Source organism: Polypterus senegalus, chromosome 1 (assembly GCF_016835505.1).
Source record: "Polypterus senegalus isolate Bchr_013 chromosome 1, ASM1683550v1, whole genome shotgun sequence".
In the NCBI taxonomy this organism is placed as follows: domain Eukaryota; kingdom Metazoa; phylum Chordata; class Cladistia; order Polypteriformes; family Polypteridae; genus Polypterus; species Polypterus senegalus.
This window is the reverse complement of record NC_053154.1, coordinates 197,815,186-197,838,254: the sequence shown is the minus strand read 5'-3', so window position 1 is coordinate 197,838,254 and position 23,069 is coordinate 197,815,186. Positions and strand designations below refer to the sequence as shown.

At 37.0% G+C, this 23,069-nt stretch overlaps 1 protein-coding gene across 3 annotated transcripts in view; it reads left to right on the top strand.

Moving 5' to 3' along the window:
• LOC120537514 (bcl-2-related ovarian killer protein homolog A-like) overlaps positions 1-23,069 on the top strand; it is a 58,114-nt gene that overhangs the window by 5,190 nt on the left and 29,855 nt on the right. For all 3 annotated transcript variants that reach the window (XM_039766515.1, XM_039766523.1, XM_039766532.1), the window contains exon 3: positions 15,205-15,333. In XM_039766515.1, coding sequence (XP_039622449.1) covers positions 15,205-15,333 — 129 coding nt within the window. The remainder of the gene's footprint in view (positions 1-15,204; positions 15,334-23,069) is intronic.

The window sequence follows — 23,069 nt, the reverse complement described above, 5'->3', positions numbered from 1 at the left end:
TGAAGAAAGTAATCAATTCAGAACACTGAATCCTTACAAACAGGGCTATTAAAATGAAGGGGAAAATAATTTGATTAGCAGTAAAAACTGGTCAGTAATTAGGAAAAGGGTTAGAATGAAAACCTGCAGCCACTGCACAAGAGGTTACTGCACAAGAAATTGTTTGACAAAGTTAGCTCTTCCAGTCATGGTGTGCCAGTCAAACACCAAAAGAAGTTTCTGTGCTAGAGGCAGAAGTAAATTGTTCCTGAAGGCAGGTTCATCAATTTAATACCAGAGAAATGTAATCTTTATTTTATTTTGTTTTGCCTGTCAGTTTTGATTGAAATGTACTAGTTTTTATTACTGCGGTGGGCTGGTGCCCTGCCTGGGGTTTGTTTCCTGCCTTGCGCCCTGTGTTGGCTGGGATTAGCTCCAGCAGACCCCCGTGACCCTGTAGTTAGGATATAGCGGGTTGGATAATGGATGGATGGATAGTTTTTATTAGTTTGTATTTTTCTGGGAATGCTTCATAGAAGGTTTGAAAACAGATCAGGCATGGTTTATGTTGTGTTTAATTTCTCTGTTATTCCTGTTTTGTAAGTCTTCTCAGATTACTACAGTTCCCTTTCATATTCCGAAGATGTATAGTGGCATCTACATTAAGTGCTACGTGGCATCTTGCTTCAGGATGAATGTTTATCAGTTTGACTGCAGCTGGTCTGGTATTCTGTCCAGAATGGATTTTAGTCTAGCAGCTGATAATGGATTTATATAAAACTGTATCTCTTTGACACTGTGTAGGACTAAACAGATTGCAAAAACATGCAGATGTATTTTTTCTAAAGAAATGTTATTTTTTAAAATGACTTAATTATTTCTCACATCTTTAGTGATCCTTTTTAGTGTAGATAGTGAAATGAAGCAGCATCTTATAATTGGTATTATGGCCTTTAGGTTGTACTTCTGAGCTGGCCCAAACCCAATTGATGCTAAAGAGGCCAAAAGAATGTGTAAGATGTAAAAGAAAGGGTTTTTTATTTGAAAAATAAGGAATAAGCAGAAGGATACACGGTTTAGAAGATGAAATTCAATAATAACAAACAAATTCATTCTGCTCTGGTCTATTTAGGGCTTAACCCTTGCCATCAAGTAAGGTGCCTATTATACTTATTCACGGAGTTATATATCCTTTTGGTTACTCTTCCCAGCTTTTCTCCTAGCTCTCTGGCCTTTCATCCTCCCATCTGTTGCATAACATCTAGCTCTAAGTACTAATTCCAGTAGGTATTTTAAGCCCAGGACTAGCAGTATTTCTGGGGTTTGCTCCTGCTGCGACTTTGGAGATCAAGAAGGGGTTAGGGAACCCTTTGGGGTTATTCTGTCAGAGGTACCTTTAGTGACCTCGGGCCTCATGTATAACGCCGTGCGAATAATTCACACTATAACATGGTGTATGGACAAAAGCGGAAATGTGCATACGGACAAAAGCGGAAATGTGCATACGCACAAAAAATTCCAGATGCATAAATCTGTGCGTATGCAAACTTCCACATTCTTCCGCTACATAAATCCCAGTCAGCGTGAAAAATAACGCACGTGCACGCGCCTGCTGTCCCACCCCAACTCCTCCCAGAATTACGCCTCTTTGAATATGCAAATCAATATAAATAGCCCTTAAGCTCAGCCTTCTGTGAAAAAATAATGGGAAAAGCACGGAGGAAAAATAGAAGAAATTCAAAGAATACCTAGCAGAGGCAAAGAAAAATGTACTATTTGTTGGTTTAAACAGTGATATAATCAACAAAAGGAAGTTGATTAAGTGACAGAGTGTTGGAGAAACTCAAAAGCTCAAGTTCACAAAGTCGCACAGTGCCTGAAATAAAAAAGAAGTTGGCAGATATCAAAAAGGCGAGTCGTAGCCCACAGTCTGAGTGTCATACGAAAAGCTTATTAAGGTACAGACAAAAAAAATGGGCACACAGTGGGAAAAAAAGCACGAAATGTCAACTTTAATCTTGAAATTTCCACTTTAATCACGTAGTTTATTTTGTCATTAAAGTAGAACATCATAAACTTCATCTTAAAATCATTTAATTTACTAGTTTCTTAAATCCCATCATAAGTAAAGTAGCACGTTAAATGCTTTGTTTTGTATTTGATCTTCTATGTACTCTATGTGTGTGAATCACTACGTGCTTCCGGGCTTTCTCTTCCTCCGACAGGACACAGAATCCATTACATTCATGATATTACAGCTCTCTGAATAATTAAAATACTGAGATGTATATGTGGTATCATTTTCATGATAATAGGACTTAAATCATGTTATTAAACATGGGAACATGGCGGCCCAGTGATTGTTCATGTCTCATGCAAGATGCTTGCTGCGCCATGCACAACCTTCGATGAAATACTTTATTGTAGCAGTACTTTGAACCGTGTACCGTGATAAATGAATTTTCGCGAAGTAGGATTCTTTATTTATAAATCGAATATTTTAGCAGTTAAGAGTATAGAAAACCTGTTTACGACCTTCTAAATACATTTTTTAACATTATTAGAGCCATCTAGACATGAAATAACACCTTTTAGTCACCATTACACTCGTATTACCCAATATATTAGACAAAATAAGAGAAAATAAGACATATTAGACGTTACAAATATCATATTACTAGGCGCACTCGCCTTTTAAGGCGACCGACTTTTATCCTCAATTTTTGTGCGCTCCATGTGTACATCAGGCATGTAAGTGTAGGGAATGAGAACATCAAAGTGCCCATTCATAACATCTCCCGAAAACCTAAGTTTTTTTTATCCCCTCAAGTGCCTGTCCAAAGTCGTACAATGTCAGCCCGAATCTGTACCGCTAAAGACGGAGTTTCATGCACTAAATAAGCTATAGATGAGAATAATCAAACACCATCTCCCCTGATATTTACTACGGGGTGAGGCATTTGTACTCCATCAACATTAATTATTTCCAGAGACATAATTTTGTCTATTTGTCCAGCGCATTGCGCACAAAAGCAAAGGAACGATGACAGCACCAGAACTCTGCTCACACCGTGTTTCTTCGAAGTCTGTAATAAGCGGAATACCGCTACGCTTTGCACTCACGGGACGGAAGGACAATCCCGAACGCTTTTATATAGTAGATTATTGTACTGTACATTTAATTGCACACAACTACTAACCTACGAAGGCATGACCTCAGTAGGAGAGTCTTCAGAGGTGGTGCAGTGTCTTCAGCAGGTGCGTTGCTGTCTTCAGTGAAGAAGTACTAGGAGTAGGCAGTGGGTGTCTGGGTGCACGGCTGAAGAACATCTTGATAGGCTGTTGCTGGCACTGTCTTTTCATATGCGTGAGGAGGCTTTTGTAGGGTATTGCCATCTTTAATCATATCCAAGAGTTTCACCTTCTCCTGGATAGTAAGCATCTTCCTCCAGCGCTTAGTTTTATTGTCAGAAGGCTTAGAAAAAGCAGCACGTTTAGGAGCCATCGTAGGGCTTAGATAAAAGTTCTCAGAAAGCGCATGCGTAGTGACGTAAGTGTGTATGAGAAAAAAACCGCGATAGAGTGAAGCCGCGAAAGTCGAAGCGTGATATAGCGAGGGATCACTGTACTGTCTCTTTCAAATGTACTAACCCCAAATTCCTGTCTTTACTTTTCTTTCTCCAAATACCCAATTGCCACACAATCAGTTCTGTAATTGATGTTGAGCCATCTGTAAGCTTAGAACGCCAATTCTTCAAATCTTTTAAGGAACTTTAAAATATCTTTGTAGTATGTGTTTAATTATTCTATCTATCTATCCTTTCAGTGTTGCGCCAGCACAAGTAAGAATACAGCACAAGGCAGGAACAATCCGTGAACGGAGCGCAAGCTCCTCGCTAGCGCTGCGGCACCATGTCCTGGCATGTTTAATTATTAAAAATATATATTATTTAAATGAAGTTAAAGTTTTATCTGTATGATATAATAAACATATTTTGCTGCATTTCATCTTAAAAATGATATCGTCATTATATGTAAATACATGCTTAATAAAGTGGCTCAGGTTATGCAATATTATAACTGTAGTGCAAGTTTACAGTGAGGTAATTGTACTTATAAGTGCAAACAGTTCTACAAGGAGCACTTGATGGACTGATTGAGTACGTTTATAGTTTTTGGGATGAAACTGTTTCTGACCCGCGAGGTCCGTACAGGAAAAACTTTGAAACATTTGCCGTGTGAGAGCAGTTCAATAGACAGCATGGCTGAGGCAGTGTGTGCTTGATGCTGTATACCGATAATTCTCTTTCTCAGTTTCTGTAGATCTTTGATTCTCCACTCAGATACAGTGATATAAATATTCTGAGTGGTGCAGTGAGAGTAATATAGAAAAAGATGATCCGCTGTGGCAACCCCTAACGGGAGCAGCTGAAAGAAGAAGAAGAAGAAGAAGAAGGTGCAGTGAGAGTAACAACGGTAAAGCAGCTATTGTATTTAGAATAGTTTGACCATTCTGTGGACCATTATATTGTTACTGGTTAATTACAAGCAGATGCATTAAACTACTAAACAATATGCGGTTAATTTCAGTGTATTTATAAAGCCATGTCAGGATTTGGATCTGAAAAAGAAATGGTAACCACACAGGAACAGTAGCACTGCTCTGACGCTGGGTGCCGCCAGTCTGCAAAACCGAGCGGAGAACTTGTGTACACCAGGGTATGAGATACTGTGGAAATGTGCGTGGCTTTATGCCAAGTGTAGGTTTTATACATTGCGATTTGAACGTGGAAACGTTCTTACGCAACATTTTTGTGCATATGCACTGTTTATACATTAGGCCCCTGATGTGTTCATACAGTTCAGGACTCTCAACTATATATTAAAGAGCTAGACCATAGCCAAGTGCCTATCCATCATAACACAGTGCAGAATGGGACATATTGGAGAATAGTTCTCCTGCTTGTCACCTAGTAAGTAGCATTGAGACTGCTGGCATGGTTCTTGTCATCCACCAATGCCCTGGTCTTGGATTGGCATTGGCACTCCATCCACAGTTTTAGAGCATAATGGTGGTCTCTTTTCATTTGCAATGGTAACATTGCCAGTGTATCTGCCACCCTGGCATCCTAGTGTCATGCCAGCTACAATCCCTGCTGGGTCTCCACTTATATTCTTCAAGACAGCATATTATTAAATATTATTAAATATATAAGCTGATGTTTAGTTTATAAATTCTTGATTCATTTTCAAAAAGAACCCCACAGTGGAAGTCCCATATTGTTAATTCCTAGATTTCAATATGGCACATAAGGACTGCAAGAAACATAGATAGTTGTATGGTTTGTATTTTTAATGTAGGTGAGGAGTTGTGAATTAGGCTTTTTAAAGTGAAGTTTTTAAAGAGGTATAACAGTAAAACAGTTTGATGCATTAAAATATCTTTAGTGTCATAATGCGACTACATGTCAAAAAGGACCAGCTTTTGCTTTTATTAATGACACAATAAGAGAATTATCATTATATCAAAACAGATACATTTCTGTTTGTACACATATTGTACATGAACAAAATGCCACTCATTTGCTGAATTGAATTTCATAAAAACAAAAGTAATAAGTTTGCATGGGTTTTCAACATCTTCCCAACTTCTGCAAGTAGAACTGATGAACTGTTTAGATAAGGTTACTGCTGTCCTGTCAAGAAGAGACCCACATTTAGGTTTTACTTCTAAAAATAGTATGTGGTGGGAAAGATAAAAGGACAGTTTTAACTTGCAGTGTATTGCTACATGAGTGTCAACATGATGTGCACATTCAGTTCCAGTCCAGTTAATTAAGTTTTAATTTTTTTTCAGATCAAATGAAATTCCTTAAATATGATTTTTTTTTTTAGTATTTTGGCATAAACATTAAATAAGTCATTGTTTTACTTTTATATAATTTGGTAAATAGCTATTAATATAGATTTATTAAAGAAGAATGTAATGTAAATGTTGTGAGTGTCATTTTTGTCCTTTTCAGGAGAGTTAAAATTCATGCAGGCAACATAACAGACAGACCCATGAACTTTTGCATCCCAACTCAAATAGTACACACTGCGTCCACAACTCTTGTATGTACTTATTATATACTGTATATAGCCCTTTTCCTTTTTCTGACCAGCCTCATTCTTTCATCTTAGGAGATTGTTAGCCCTTTTTTGATGTCTTAGAGCTCAACACAATGTCTGACGTGTGTGGTCCCAGTGAAGTATATGGAAACTAAAGCTGTCTTTCTAGGTCAGACTTCAGTGGCCAGTCTGATGGTTTCTTAAGAATGGCTTGTCCCTTTTCTCTTATGAAAGCAAAAGCCTATTTATCAGTTAAGAGGTGCCAAGTGTAGTTTTGTCCCCATAGACCTTTTGGCAAAAGTTGAGGATGTGCCCCATCATTTCCTCATGGAGGCACAGGGAGCAAAAAATGTTATCAGTCTTACCCCAGCAGAAGAGGTTTGCTGGATATGGAAGGCCATTTGAGGCTGTATTAATCATGAATTTAATTCACACAATTCATTGTGTTGCTAATGTTTATTAGACCCATGTCTCGAGTTCCATGCCATTCAGTCAGAATGTAGAATTCTTTAATTTTGTATGGTAGAAATTATGTATGTCAAGTAATCATATACTTCTTCACAATATTCATTTGTGCACAAAAGGTCACTTTGTGGCAAGCCCAGCCACCTACATAAACATTCAACTATGGACTTCATAAACCAGCTACAGTCACAAAATCAGCATGAGTATGCCATGCTGGTAAATCCATCATTTGATTTTTTTTTCAACATTGCTGATTAATTTGGATGACATTTTTTCAGGGCACAATTAGAAGGAAATACAAACCTGTTATTAACCTTTTCTGTCTTCAGAACCAGGAACTTTGGGTAATAATAGTATCAAGTACAGGTACTGTAGAAAGATTCTCAAAAGAAAAGAAGGGATAAAATCCTTTATTGCTTTTAAATCTTTGTCTGTTATAGTATAAAATGTGCTTCAACCTTCAATTTTGATAAATTGCAGGTAGGATTCTTAGCTCATAAATAAATGTATGTATTTAACAAAATGAAGCTCAGCAGTTTAAAAAGCTAAATGATTACACTGTGAAGTCGTATAGTGTACAGGAGTAAGGCACAGCCAATAAAAGAATATAATGAAGTAAAGGAAATAAATGATCAGTGGAATATGAGGAGTTTGCTGAAGTAAGGAAAGAAAAGTACAGAGTTGACAGAAAGGATGCATGTATATGTAATAATTTGTGTGGAGAAAAGCAGTCAATTTGAGGATATAGAAAAAGGTGAAACATGACTTGGTGGTGAACTTCACAATGTGGATGTGGACTGGATATACTCTGGTAAGAAGTAAAGATAATGAGAAGGGAAAGATTATGTGTGAAGAAAGGGTTTCATGCCTATGTACACCAAAAACAATAAAGTGTAGAAAGGGAATTTTAGGTATGATCAGTCAATTTGAGTGAACTTACATTATCAGTATGACACAGGATGTAGAAGCAGCCAGCCTTCTCTGAATTGAATCTACTGCAAAATTATTGAGTAGTCAGATAATAATGAATTTAGAAAAATGTACAAGATTACTGTAAATCATTGTAGGGGGTGAGCACAGTGAGGCCAGTATTCAATAATCAGTGTTTATTTGTTTAGAGTATATCTCTGTTTTTCTTAAAGATAATTATACATAGGTGGCACAGTGGGTAGCGCTGCTGCCTTGCAGTTAGGAGACCTGGGTTCGCTTCCTGGGTCCTCCCAGTGTGGAGTTTGCATGTTCTCCCCATGTCTGCGTGGGTTTCCTCCAGGTGCTCTGGTTTCCTCCCACTGTCCAAAGACATGCAGGTTAGGTGCATTGGCGATCCTAAATTACCCTAGTGGGTGTGTGTGTGTGCGCCACCCTGTGGTGGGCTGGCGCCCTGCCCGGGGTTTGTTTCCTGCCTTGCGCCCTATGTTTGCTGGGACTGGCTCCAGCAGACCCCCATGACCCTGTAGTTAGGATATAGCGGGTTGGATGGATAATTATACATATATGCCTCTATTATAGCTCTAATAAATAATGTTACTGGCTCAGGTTTAGGGTCACCCCTTAAACCACAGATGTACTGTAATTACAAATTTCAGGATCTTGTCAACTTCATATTCACTAAGGTATATTGTCTGTCTATAACTATTATGACAACAAATATTCTAAACTTTTAACCCAACATGAATTGTTTTACAAGTATTTGTCACAGACCAATAAAGGACATTAAAGTACAGTATAAATGTAAGTACATACAAGTGCATAAAACTTTGGTGGGGCAACAGTGTTTTACAAAGTTTTTGAAATGAAATTTCAGGGTGGGCATAATGTTTTGGAGGGTGGGGGTGCAGTGTTGCCTAACAGTGTGGGAATGACACCTGGAAGCTCAGTACAGCAAAAGAAACACAGAGTAGAACAGCCTTTGGAGTGCACTAAAAACTTTAAATACACCACTCTCAATTTCAGTCATAAACCTTAAAATAAAGGATTTGCTCATTCAACCCATAAAATAAGAGTGTGATTTAATTGCTTGCTAAATTGTGATTACAAGTACTGTATTACTTTTTTCTTAAACAAAAATAATCACAGAAAGATATTTCAGTGTTTGAGGTATTTGTTCGGTTTCTTTTGCTACTTGTACAGTAATTACAAATGTGTTCTGAGATTTTTCAATTAAGAAAGAAGTCTGGGGTTAGAATGTTATGCTCACTTATCATGGTGCTGTATTGCATATTGAGTAACACATGCTTATACATGTTGTTTACACTTGGCAATAGTGAATCTGTAAATGAGTTGTGTGGGTAGTTTGTAGGCCTTATGCACAACTTTGTTTGTACTGAGTATGTGAGATAGAGGCCAGACTTTAAGTACCAAGTGTAAATATAGATATCGAAAAGATAAACACAGAAGGAGGTGCAGACTCCAAAGGTGTCCATGGGATAGGTCTAGCCCTGATGGAAGAAGTTTCAGCAAAAGGAAGACATCTAAATTAATGGGACATTCCTTTTGGTTTACAACTTGGTAGCCTATGCTTTTGCTAATTGGCCTTGTTAGGACTTCTGCCAAAACACAGAGGAAGTGGAATGCTTAAGAGTGCTGTATCATATTAAAAGTGTAAGAAACCTCTTCCTTTTAGGACTCTGTGGTGAAACCCTTTTAAAGGTTTACCAGCTTAACAGGCAAAAATATACAAAGGCCTGTGCCTGACACACAGAGACGCCACAGTGTTCTCTGTCTCATAGAACTGTATTCCATAATGATTCTGCTAATCTGTGACAATGGAAATATGCTTAAAAACATAAATGATTAAAAATAACAAAACTAGTGATAGGAAGGAGAGCTAGTGTCTATAGTTTGCAAGTCCTCATATGTATTTTAATAATCTATATCTATTGTTAATTATAATACAGTAACTCTATTACAGAATTTGCACACCAAAGGTCTTAGCAAAGTTTTACCTGCGTGTGTTAACTTAACCCAGAGCTACTGTCTTCCTTACCTGAAAATTCCAGTAAGACGTTTGTAATTACCTAGCACTGTAACAAAAAACAGAAAGCCCTCTTATAGCTACTAGTGCATTACCTGTATATCAACCTCCTTTCAACATAGTTAATGTTTATTCTAGATGGCAATGCTCCTTCCTCATTCATACCTGTTCTTTCACTAAAATCCATTACTTTGTTCTTTTGTGCTTCCATTTTGCTTTCTATATTAGATTTTCATTTCAGTATATCTAGATAATGACATATAAGAGCTCTCATTGCATTCCTTACTTGTGACTATCCCACTACTGTTTTTAATAGCAGACTTAGAACATATAGTATCCTTGATGAAGGCCTTCTTTAGCCTAGAAACTGTGGGGATTACCATCTTGACTCATGTTTCTGGTTCAGAATATACTAGAACTGTTGCAGATTTTAACCATTCATTTACACCTGACTTTCTCAATACCAAGATTTTCCAATTTGTATAAATACAGCTTCTTTCTTTTTATGTGGTGCTTTTTTGGCTGCTTTCATGGGCCTGAAATAAAACTTTTGTATAATTTGTAATACATTTCTTAACCACAATATCACCAAGGTTCATAATATTTTTTTTTAATAAGTGCTGCAAATACTAAGTAAAAGATTTGGTTTATTATAATGTTGTTGTATGTTGATTATTTTGTAAGACTCACAGACTTAAAATGTTAATTTAGTAGCATCTGGTCAAGCAGGAAGTTCAATTGTAAATTATTTTATTAAAGAATTTGATTCAATGCTTTTGTGTGGCTTGTGAAAGAAACTATGTAGAGTACTGTATAATGTGTTCAGTAATTGAAATAGATGTTATATAATAATGTTGCTTGGTTTGAATAGTTAGGGCCAGGTAAATCAAATGATTGCTGCAGAAATTAATAATGTTAAGATTTCTAATTAATGCTTATATTGTCACAGAGACATTCATGTCTCTGGTGACCCTTTCTGTGAAGTCAGTAGATGGATTGGAAGGGCATAGGGGGTCATGAGTTCGCTGGAAAGGGGTATGTGGCGCTCCCGATATCTATACAAATGGATGAAGGTCCAAGTCTTTAGAGTCCTGGTGTTTCCTGTCTTGCTACAGTATATGGTTGCGAGACATGGACGCTATCCAGTGACCTGAGATGAAGGCTGGACTCCTTTGGTACTGTGTTTCTCCGGAAAATTCTTGGGTACTGTTGGTTTGACTTTGTGTTGAATGAGCGGTTGCTCATAGAGTCCCGAATAAGGCACATTACCTGCATTGTAAGGGAGCATCAGTTACGGCACTGCATCCATGTGGCGCGTATGCTCGAGGGTGATCCAGCTCGTGAGATCCTCATTGTTGGGCACCCGAGTGACTGGACCAGGCTGGCTGCGGCAGATGGATCATTATTGATTTAATGAATGCTCAGATTGATTTTTTCTTATCTTAAACTGCAATGAAGAAGTTGCATTGAAAGCAGCTTTGCTTCTAATAATGATCAAGTCTAAAGCAATAGTGCATCCTTTATTTGAATTTTCTTACCCACCCCACATTACTATAGAGAAAAAAAATAGTGAATGGCAAATTCAGTTTCAAAGCTGGCCAAGATTCCAAAAGTACTTGACCTATAAGGTTGTTTTTATAACACAAAATGGTTCAGAACATTTATTTTTGAACCGTATGTGACTGTACTACAGCTGTATATCAGAATATTTATAATAAATTTTGTAACTCCTTTCATCCTACCAGTATTTCTTTCTCCTGGGAAGAAGTATTATAACTGGTCTAGGAACACAATCACTGATTTCATACAATCAATGGTATTACATTATATGTTACAAACAATAACTTTTCCAATTAAAGGGATAAAAGCATAACAAAGAATACAAAGTAATAACATTCATTTTACAACATTATTATTCTTCTATCCAGTATTACAGAATAAGCATATCTCAAGTATTGCCTTTCTGCTTTAGGTTGTTAACACATATTAAATTAAAACATGCTGCACTGGAGTTTTCAAGTTGCAGTAAAACTTAAAAGGAAAAAAAATGGCAGGAATCCCAGTTATTCCTTTAAATATACAAATATGGGCAAAAAATGTTTCCTTCATTTAAAAGGCTTGGGGAATGGATCCGGGGGCATATGAGAAAGTTGTCAGCAATCCAGTTTAATAAGCTTGCTCTCTGTCCTTTTTATTTTAGTTTGGCTTTTAAAAATAAATGACTTTATGATTTCCAGTGTAGTAGCTCAATTGAAGAAACCACAGTACAGATCACTACAGTTGTTTAGTAAAAGCAAGGCTAAATTTAATGTTGAAATCATTGAGTGTTATTGTAAGAGAAAATTAACCTAATCTGTTTCTTTTATGTATGCAGTATTGGAGAGCAGAAGTGATTTTTTGTGATGTTGTGTTTTATGCATATATGCATTTCTCATATGTAGAAAATGTTCACACTATGTGCCACAAAGCTGAACTGTCTGAAGAGCTTTAGCTTTAAGTTGGTGGTATCCATGTATTCCAGTAATTTTCTCAGGACTTTTAGTGATTGACATACAACTATAATTTTCCTCTAAATTGAAAGCCACCTCACTGTGGATGCATAAACTTAAGTGCTGGTTTTACCAGATGTTTCTTTAATGCACAAAGCTTATTGCTTCTTATAGTAAAGTTGCTGAAAAAACAAAATTGCCTTTAACTGGAATTTTACTTATTGTACATATCAGGCCACATTACTAGAACAACTTGCATTTCAGTAAGTTATGGAATGCATTCCCATTAATTCTTTTGAACAATGACTTGGTGGCACCTATTGCTAAAGTAGCTCCATCGGTACAAACAGATACTAGTTTAATGAATAACTTGCTGTTGCTAATTTCTGTTGACTCATCAAGTGTTAAGGCAAACACCAGAGTTGTCCATAAAGTCATTTCTAACTCTTCTGAGAGTGTAGTAATTGTGGCATGATGCATTTGATAAACATAAGGTGTTCAAGTAGCTTTAAAATTAGTTGTTTCACCAAAGAACATTCTATCTCCTTTAAAAAACCTTTTAAAAACTTTAAATTATTTTTAACTTGTTTGTCTCTGTCACAGGGTTCTGAATGAGTCAAGGCCTGTCACTGTCCAAAATGTTTTTCACTTTTTTCTTCTGTATACAGTACATGTGTGATTTAATGTATGTGCTTACCCATGCTTCAGGCCTGGGATCTTAAATGGTTTGGGGCCTGTTATTGGCCATAATACAGCAGGTACTTGCTGGACAGCTGGACTATGGCATTCCTTTTTTTGTTTTCAGATTTTTATTAAATAAATATACAAATTACAAATTAGTGGAAACCAAACACAGCTATGGAAACATCAATACTTATAAGAACACCTAACCCACAGTGGTCAACCCCCTCCCACCTGACCCATCCCCAAATAGGTGAAGGTAATTTTCAGGGAAAGAAGGCTCAGCTGCACAAGAAAACTATGTGGACATTGAATCACCGCTCCCATTCAAATTATAGATAGGATTGCTTATTAAAAGTATTGGTGCCAGTTCTAACAGCATATATTTCAGAAAGTATGAAGTTGGAAAAAAAAAATCCAGAAATAAAATGATAGAGAGTCAGGATATTTTCAACTCAAAGCTAGGGCGAACTTTACAATTGTTCTCAAAGAGAAAATGACTTTACCCCAGTTCTCAGCAGTCCAAACCCTGTACCTTTTCTCTGATGAATCCCCTTTCCGATTGTTACAGAGCATCTGGAAAAAAATTGTCTGGAGAGGAAAAAATGAGCGCTACTATCAGTCCTGTGTCATGCCAACAGTAAAGCATCCTGAGATCATTCACATGTGGGGTGGCTTCTCAGCCAAGGGAGTGGGCTCACTCATAATTTTGCCTAAGAACACAGCCATGAATAAAGAATGGTACCAAAACATCCTTCGAGAGCAACTTCTGCCAACCATCCAAGAACAGCTTGGTGATTAACAATGCATTTTCCAGCATGATGGAGCACCATGCCATAAGGCAGTGTTTCTCAAACTGTGGGGCGGGCCCCCCTAGGGGGGCGCGAAGTAACAAAAAGGGGGACGCGAAGATGTGAAAAAAAGAAAGCAAGAATCAAATATGAAAAATGCATCTATTGAAACCAAAACAAATTAACTTAAACTACATTCTGATACTAGAAAAATATACTAGAGTTAGATAAATGTCGATAAAAGTTAAGTAGGTATAATAAAATACCCATCCATCCATCCATCATCCAACCTGCTATATCCTAACTACAGGGTCACGGGGATAATCAAATATGCATCTATGATATATCGTTAATTAAAAAAGAACAAATTGGTATTAGTGGGCTCCTGTCAAAAAAACGTTAGGGAGGTGCGATTAAAACTGTTATGAAAACTCGGGTCGCAAATACTTAAAGGTTGAGAAACACTACCATTAGGCAAAAGTGATAACTAAGTGCTTTGGGGAACAGAACATCGAAATTTTGGGTCCATGCTCAGAAAACTCCCCAGACATTAATCCCATTGAGAACTTATGGCTAATCCTTAAGAGGCGGGTGGACAAACAAAAACCCACAAATTCTGAAAAACTCCAAGCATTGATTATGCAAGAATGGGCTGCCATTAGTCAGTTGTTGATTGACAGCATGTCAGGGCGAATTGCAGAGGTCTTGAAAAAGAAGGGCCAACACTGCAAAAATTGACTCTTTGCATAAACTTAATGTGATTGTCAATAGAAGCCTTTGAAACTTAGGAAATGCTTGTAATTATACTTCAGTATACCATAGAAACAGCTGATGAAAAGATCTAAAACACTGAAGCAGTAAAGTTTGTGAAAACAATATTTGTATCATTCTCAAAACTTTTGGCCACTACTATAGAACCTATGCAAATAGGTCTAAAAAGAAATTGCCTTCTACTGTAGTATGTTTTGTAGCTAACAAATAATTCATACTGAAGAGTAACAAGCCAAATAAATGATGGCAAAGTACATAAAGCACAGAGTGACCACCAGTGGTAGATAATCTAATGGTATAATAAGCCCACATTTGAAATTTATGTTTAACAAATATACCATTATGTCTGAAGAAGAGTTTTTGGGAAGTACTTTGATGCCTGATTGCAGTATTCTGTGAGGTGTGGTGATGACCCTTTCATTGTTTATGATATATTTCAACCAGCAGTACTGCTGAAAAAAGTATCCATCATGTTATACCTTAGAGAAAATGACTAACTGAGATAACTGACCTAGAATGTGATTCAAAATTTTTAACTTGATGTATTATGGGAAACATCAAGAAAACCAAACATTTTTTATTTTTCAAAATAATAATTATGAAAATTAATACACCTATTATTAATGCCATTGCTTTTGTATGGCAGTAAGATAATTTTTTTTTTTCAAGCAAACTTCTGTAGCTAATTTGATATCTGTGGTATAGTGCTGCACTATTGAGAAAAGTTCATTTGCATTTGGAGATTTGCGACTGCAATCTGGGACAGAATTAAGGTAAAATTTATGTAGGGTAAATTTATTTACTTCACTTAACATTAGAGTCAACAGACATAATTGTATAATTAGGCCAGGAATGGAAAACAGCCTCCTAAAAATTATTGTTGTATATGTCATTGGAACTGAAATCACTTTACATATATAATTCTCTTGTTTATGTGCCAAAGGTGATGAGCTGGAATATCTTCGGCCAAATGTCTACCGCAATGTAGCTCGTCAGCTCAACATTAATGCAACCTTGGAGAATGTTGTTTCGGATGCATTTCTTGCTGTAGCAGGAGAGATGTTTGCAACAGGTAAGACATAGATCAATACCCTTTGTTCATCTGCAAGTACTTTTTAGCATCTTTAAATAACTGCTTTTATAGTTATTTTTAGAATTAGAATAGTTTTGTTCTTTTGTGTTTAATTCTAATTAACATGTAGTGACTCCTAAATGACTTAATTTCTATGTCAGTGTTGGGAAGGTGATTGGGCATTCTAGAAGCAATATGGGTTTTTATATAATGTCCAGCTATTCTAATTCTTATTTAATAAAATGTCGAAGATTCAATTATAATTCCCATATAGCGCACTTAAAAGCCCAGATCCATCCATCCATCCATCCATCCATCCATCCATCTATCCATCCATCCATTGTTGGATGCTTGTTAGAGTAGTATACAATGCAGACTTTGATAGGGACCCAGTTTATTTCAGGCCATACATACACACAACCTCAGTCACACTGGGACAATATATAATGACCAGTTTACTTAACATGTCCATCTTTGTTGATGCAGAAGAAAAGTCTTTGTATCTGGAAGAAAGTTTATATAGATATTGGTAGAATCAACAAACGATTAGCTTCCAATCCAAGGCTCTAGAGCTGTGAGATGACAGCACAAACCACTGTGCCATATTGAGAATCTTAAATCAAGCGCATATCAATACTAAAGTTGAACATTTTGAATATATTAAATTATGGCTAGCTGGCAATAAAATGAGAAATAAAAAATGCAGGGTATATATAGTCATTTAGTTGTCCCTGAGTATTCCAGATTACACTAATGTACTGACATAAATCGATAATTTTAGCAGAACACTACAGAAGACTGACTTAGTGTCTGTTGTTGGTGATCATCCCTTCTAAGGTCCCTATCCAAGATTCAGATAGGTACCCACTGCAGGACACCAATAAGAGAAAGACAATCAAAAAAGACATGACATATTGTACTTTATAGTTATAGTTGTGATCTTTGCTGTTATGCTTTTGACAAGCTGTACAATAATACTTGATCACTTTAAACAGTCTGCAGTAAACCATTACAATTGTCAATTCTTTCACTATTGTATTCCTTCCACTTTTCCTGGTGAAGATGGTGGTAGGAAGAGGCTGAGTTGAAGAGGCCAAGCAACCATCTTCACTCCCTCTGGGGGAGTTCCCAGGAGCTCCCAAGCTAGTTAAAAGATACAGTCCTACTAGCCAGTCCTGTGTCTTCTCCAAGTGGGTCATAACTAGTAACCACTTGGATATTCTAACTACAGAGTCAAACCACTGCAACTGACTTCTTATGCATCAAGTATAAGCATTTTAAATATTCCCACACCTTCCCAAGGCCACTTCAATGAGTGAACTCCAGAATATAAGAGAAACACCCTTCAAGTGAGAAATTTACTTCCAGAGCCAGTACTCTTCATAAATGTTTGTGACCAGTTTAAGTGCTCTTAAATTTAAAAAAAGTGCAAGTAGAAAGTGTATTGTTTCTTGGCAGGCAGAATAAAAATAATAAATAAATAAACACAATCCATAGTCTTGGAAAAGATGCTTGAGCAAACTTGTATGAAAAGGTAGCGGCTAAAATTGTAGCCTAAAATGCATTTTGGAAAATATGTAATTTGAAAACAAAACAGTGTTTGTTTCTAATTACTTTTGAAGAGGGGCTTTTTCGGATTTTTCAAGAAAAGTACAAACAGAGCCATTCTAATTCTTTGCTCCTAAGTAGGCCATCATCTGTTATATCATAAGATGGGGCGACTGCAGTGAAATGTAGTAGCTATAGTAGCAAGAAAGTGCCCATTAACATTAACATTAAACATATCACAATGTAATGTTTAAGACAACAAGAAAAAAGACAAAATAAAGTGTAGTAGGTTCTTTTAGGCTTATTTAGAACAATCATACAAGTCAGCTCATGGTTTTTTTTTTTGGATTCTCTGGCTCCATCTTTAGACCTTGTAACTATGAGTAACCTTATCAGGAGCGTACAGGTTCTATTAACATAGCTAGAAAAACTTTGAGGCACACAAGCTGTTTCAAAATCACAACTTAAGCTGGGTAATAGTCAGTTTTGTTTGATATAAATGAATGATTTTTACATTACAAAAATGCCTTAGTTTTGTAGTATTTATAACAAAAGTTCATATGATGTCTTATAATCAGTACATAAGTTAATACTTACAGTTTGGTTGGACTTTGGTTGGTCAAATTAAACTTAAATCGGTACCTGTATTTTTCTGCTATGTGTTTGATTTAGACTAATTTCAGAATAAGTAATTTTCACTCATATTTTGTATGACATTGCAAAAGCAAATAATTAATGACATAGATGGAGAAGTGTCATTTGGTTTTATTAAGAAATACTGAGGGATGTCACCAGTAAATGATTTAAAATGAATAACATATTTTTTTAAAGTAACACATAAAAATAATTTACTAACACTTAATCTTATGGCATTCCATATCTAATGGCAGATAACGAGGGAACATTGACATCAGTCAGCATATTAAAATGATATGATACATATGACGTTAACTAACTAAGAACAATGTCTGAAATTCTCAAAACTGAGTAGTAGAATGCTACAGGTAATAGTATAAAACACTACTTATTTATGAAAAAACAATGACCGTAGCATTTTCTGCAGCAGAACATATTAGTAGAATGTTATTTACAGCAAATGGTAAGGCATTTTCTTGGCAGTGTCTTAGGTGAAAGGCTGACTGAAATGTTTCAGACTTTGCATTTATTGAGATAAAATGAGATTTGCAAGATTACAGTTTTATTTGTAGTTTTACAAAGTAACGATTCATTTGAAATGTCCCTATAATCTTTAGGAACATTCAGATCTAAATCTAATTTCTTCAAAACATGTAATAAAATCCAAGAAGAAAGTATGGACTGAGCAAGTATTTCAAGTAAATTTTTCAATAAATTTGTTTTGAACTGTGTTTAAGGGATTAAGTAGTTATGGATGGTGGCTACACAGTTTGCTTTTTACCTCAGAGTCTTGTATAAAATGTATAAACCAGTCAGAAAAAAATTACTTAAACATTCTTCTGAAACACACTACATAAGCTACAGACTTATACTTTGTTTGGACCCTGCTAACAGCTCTCCTCAAAGAAAAACAAAACCTAACCACAAAATAAACAGATCAAGAAGAAAAATGGAAATATATGTGTGATTTTAAGTATATATTTAGATTAAATGCTGTTGATAAGTTTGGGAGGTGAAGTTCAGGAAATGTGAACAGACAACAAGCGGCCTTTTCAAATTAGTCATTGTGTCAAGGTCATTGGATCTGTTACCCTGTTTATTTTTTATTATTCATTTCTTTAAAGGTACATTTCAGTAATTTAAAATGACCCGAAAGCATGATTGATTCATATTATGAAAAATAAAGTGCATATTAAGCTAGAATCTTGTGAAAGTATTTCTAGGTAGTGGAGGCTGAAATGATGAATATATCATTCTTCTGAAACATGTAACTCTGAGAAAGCACTGCACAATGCACAACCTAAAAAATAAAAAGTACGCTTAAAAGCTAACATAGAAGAAATATTAATTTATTATTGTTTATGTGTACAATATATGTTTGTATTATATATTTATTTTATACAGTATATTAAATGGAGTTATATTAATGCTGATGGCATGAGAAAATTATTGAACCACTTGATTATTAAAACACTGCATATTTTAGAAAGAATGCAATAAATGCACTTTTTAGCAGACAGCAACAACAACAGCAAAAGTTTTCTTCTACAGCACATTTTTATACACAGGATATAACTCAAAGTACTTTACAAGATGTCAAAAAAAAAAAAAAAAATTGAAATAGATAAAAATGCTAATCGTTTTCTTCTTTCGACTGCCCCTGTTAGGGATTGCCACAGCAGATCATCTTTTTCTATATGTTCCTGTCCTCTGCATCTTGCTCCATTACACCCACCAACTGCATGTCCTCTCTCACCACATCCATAAACCTCCTGTTAGGATTTCCTCTTTTCCTCTTACCTGGCTGCTCCATTCTTAACATCCTTCTCCCAATGTACCCAGCATCTCTCTTCTACACATGTCCAAACCAATGCAATCTTGCCTCTTTGACTTTGTCTCCCAACCGTCCAAACTGAGCTGATCCTCTAATGTACTCATTTCTAATCCTGTCCATCCTTGTTACACCCAATGCAAATCTTAACATATTTAACTCTGACACCTCCAGGACTGTCTCCTATTTTTGTGTCAGTGCCACCATCTCCAACCCATATAACATCGCTGGTCTCATTACTGTCTTGTAGACTTTCCCTTTCACTCTTGCTGGTACCTGTTTGTCTTAAGTCACTCCTGACACTGTTCTACACCCACTCTGCCCTGCCTGCACTCTCTTCTTCACCTCTCTTCCATACTCCCCATTACTCTGTACAGTTGATCCCAGGTATTTAAACTCATCCACCTGTGGCAACTCTACTCCCTGCATCCTCACTATTCCTCTAACCTCCCTCTCATACACACACATTTATTCTGTCTTTTCCCACTGATCTTCATTCCTCTCCTCTCTACAAAATATCTCCACCTCTCCAGGGTCTTCTTGACTTGCTCCCTACTCTCGTTACAGATCACAATGTCATCCACCAACAAATCCACATGTCTAATCTCGTCTATCAACCTATTCATCACCATTACAAATAAGGGCCCAGAGCTGATCCCTGATGTAATCCCACCTCTACCTTGAATGCATCTGTCACTCCTACCGCAGACCTCACCACTGTAACACTTCCCTCATACATATCCTGTACTTCTCTTACATACTTCTCTGCCATTCCCGATTTCCTCATACAGTACCACAACTTCTCTCTAGGCACTCCATCATATGCTTTCTCTTAGTCCACAAAGGCACAATGCAACTCTTTCTGTCCTTCTCTATACTTTTCCATCAACACCCTCAGAGCAAACATTGCATCTGTACTGCTTTTTCCTGGTATGAAATTATAATGATGCTCGTTAATCATCACCTTCCTTCTTAACCTAGCTTCCACTACTCTTTCCCATAACTTCATGTATGGCTTATCATTTTTATTCCTCTGTAGTCACTACATTCCCCTTATTCTTAAAACCTGGTACCAGTACCATCTTCTCCATTCCGCAGACATCCCCTCACTTCCCAAGATTGCATTAAACAATCTGGTTAAAAACTCCTCCGCAATCTCTCCTAAACACCTCCATTCTTTCATAGGTATGTCAACTTGACCAACAGCCTTCTCATTCTTCATCCCCTTGTCCTTCATTCCACCTTGCTAATATGATGTACTTCCTGATTCACTATCTCCACATCATCCAATCTTCTCTCTCTCTCATTCTCTTCATTCATCAGCCTCTCAAAGTACTCTTTCCATTTGCTCAACACGCTCTCCTCGCTTGTGAGTATATTTCCATCTTCATCCTTCATCACCCTAACCTGCTGTACATCTTTCCCAGCTCGGTCCTCCTGTTTAGCCAATCGGTACAGGTCATTTTCTCCCTTCTTAGTGTCCAACCTCTTATACAACTCATCATACACCTTTTCTTTAGCCTTCGCACCTCCCTCTTCACCTTATGCCTTATCTCCTTGTACACCTGTTTACTTTCTGCATCTCTCTGACTACCCACTTCTTTTTTGCCAACCTCTTCCTCTGTATACTCTGCTGTATTTCCCCATTCCACCACCAGATAAAAATAAGAATGATTATTCCAATAATCATAATTATAAGAATAATTATACAAATATTTTTTATGTAAATCTATACTAATAAAAGGCAAAGCCCTCACTCACTCACTCACTCACTCACTCACTCACTCACTCACTCACTCACTCACTGACTCATCACTAATTCTCCAACTTCCCGTGTAGGTAGAAGGCTGAAATCTGGCAGGCTCATTCCTTACAGCTTACTTACAAAAGTTGGGCAGGTTTTATTTCGAAATTCTACGCCTAATGGTCATAACTGGAAGGTATTTTTCTCCATTAACTGTAATGGAGTTGAGCTGGAATGACGTGGGGGGCGGAGTTTCGTGTGACATCATCACGCCTCCCACGTAATCACGTGAACTGACTGTCAACGCAGTGCGTAGAAAACCAGGAAGACCTCCAAAAAGCGCTTAAGAAAACATGCATTATATAATTGAGAAGGCAGCGAAACAATAAGAAGCGAGCGAGTGACATATACTACCATATTCATGAGTGCTGCTACCTCGGAAAGAAAGCAAGGTGTAAACCTAAACTTTAAATTAAGTTCATAGACAGGCTACTGCTGGCGTTTCACATGCCCACAGGTAATGCGGGATACAAGTTTAATGAGAGGACGCAGGATATAAACGAGTTTTGATCACTTTGTAACTTAAGTTAAAATTGTAGGTGAAGGGGTGTGCTTATGCAAATTCAGAGAGACTGTGTTTGTGGGGGATTGACAGTTAAGGCGGTGGGGAGTCACGTCATCATCACCCCTCCCATTGAGCTCCGCGGCTAACGCCGTCTTCCGAAGCAACTTCGTCAGACTGCCACCAAATACTCACAGAAAAATCAACAAGTTAATACACACGCTGTCTCTAGACTTTCTCCACACTGAATCCTCCAGGCACTACTTACAAAAGGTTACATTGACAATCGTGTTACGTTATTTTTAAAATCTTTCCTTTTCTTAGCACAAGCACAGCTGAGAAGCTTCGATGCATGTGCTCCATAACGCGTTAAAAATAATGCATTTAATCACACTTTGCATTACAAGCAAAGGGTAGCTTTTGTCAATGCATGATTTCCTGGTACACCGATTATTACATTGATCAGCGCATCCCGATTCATTTTACCCTCGCACCACCTTAATTTGAGAAGAAGTATGAAAAAATATGAGGTTAACACAGAAAAACAGATCACCAATTCAAGCTTTATGAATAATCGATTCGCCATCAATAATTGTTTTGGTAAAGCCATCCTCCTTCCATTTTATAATTTTTCCGCCATTAGCCATGATTAAATGAACGGTAAATAAAGTAAGAGCAAAGCGAGGGTGACTTAATGTTTCCTTTTCTTTTTCATTACTTCTTTAACACACTACTTCTCCGCTGTAGCGGGTATTTTGATATATATATATATATATATATATATCATATAATATATGAATGACCTCCAAAGAGCACTGAGACTTTTGATATCATGAACGTGTCTGCAAAACTGTGGTCTCCTGCCCTGCAAAAGTCGAGCAGCCAGCGCGCGTGCATAGCTGTGCCGGCCTTTGAGACGCTGACTGCGCTTCTGCCTTAAGTCAAAGTGAGCACTTTTAATTTTTTTCATCCTCCCCCTGCGCTATAGCCCAGACAAGTGCAAACATGGGACCCCTTTTCTACACCACGGCAAAATAATATTAAGGTGATTCACACGTTCTTTTGCAGGTATACGATTATGAGGTCCTTACCTCGGATTATGAAGACACGCACAGGAGTGGAGGACTGACAGTGCCATCACAGCCGATTAATGGCGGGACGTCTCACCAGTCTACACAAGACCCACCGCGACTGTCTCCAAAAGGCGATCATAACGTCAGCGAACACATCTCTCTATACTATATAAAAGCAAAAGGCAACTTTCCTTTCTTTACACCTTTTTTCCTTTTATCCCAAACCAAAGCCTTTCTCTCTTAACACTGCAGAGGACACAAAACTAATTTTCTTTAAATGCCGGTAAGGCACATTACCAGAGGCAGAAATTTGAACGTTCACATAGAAAATGTAATTTCTAT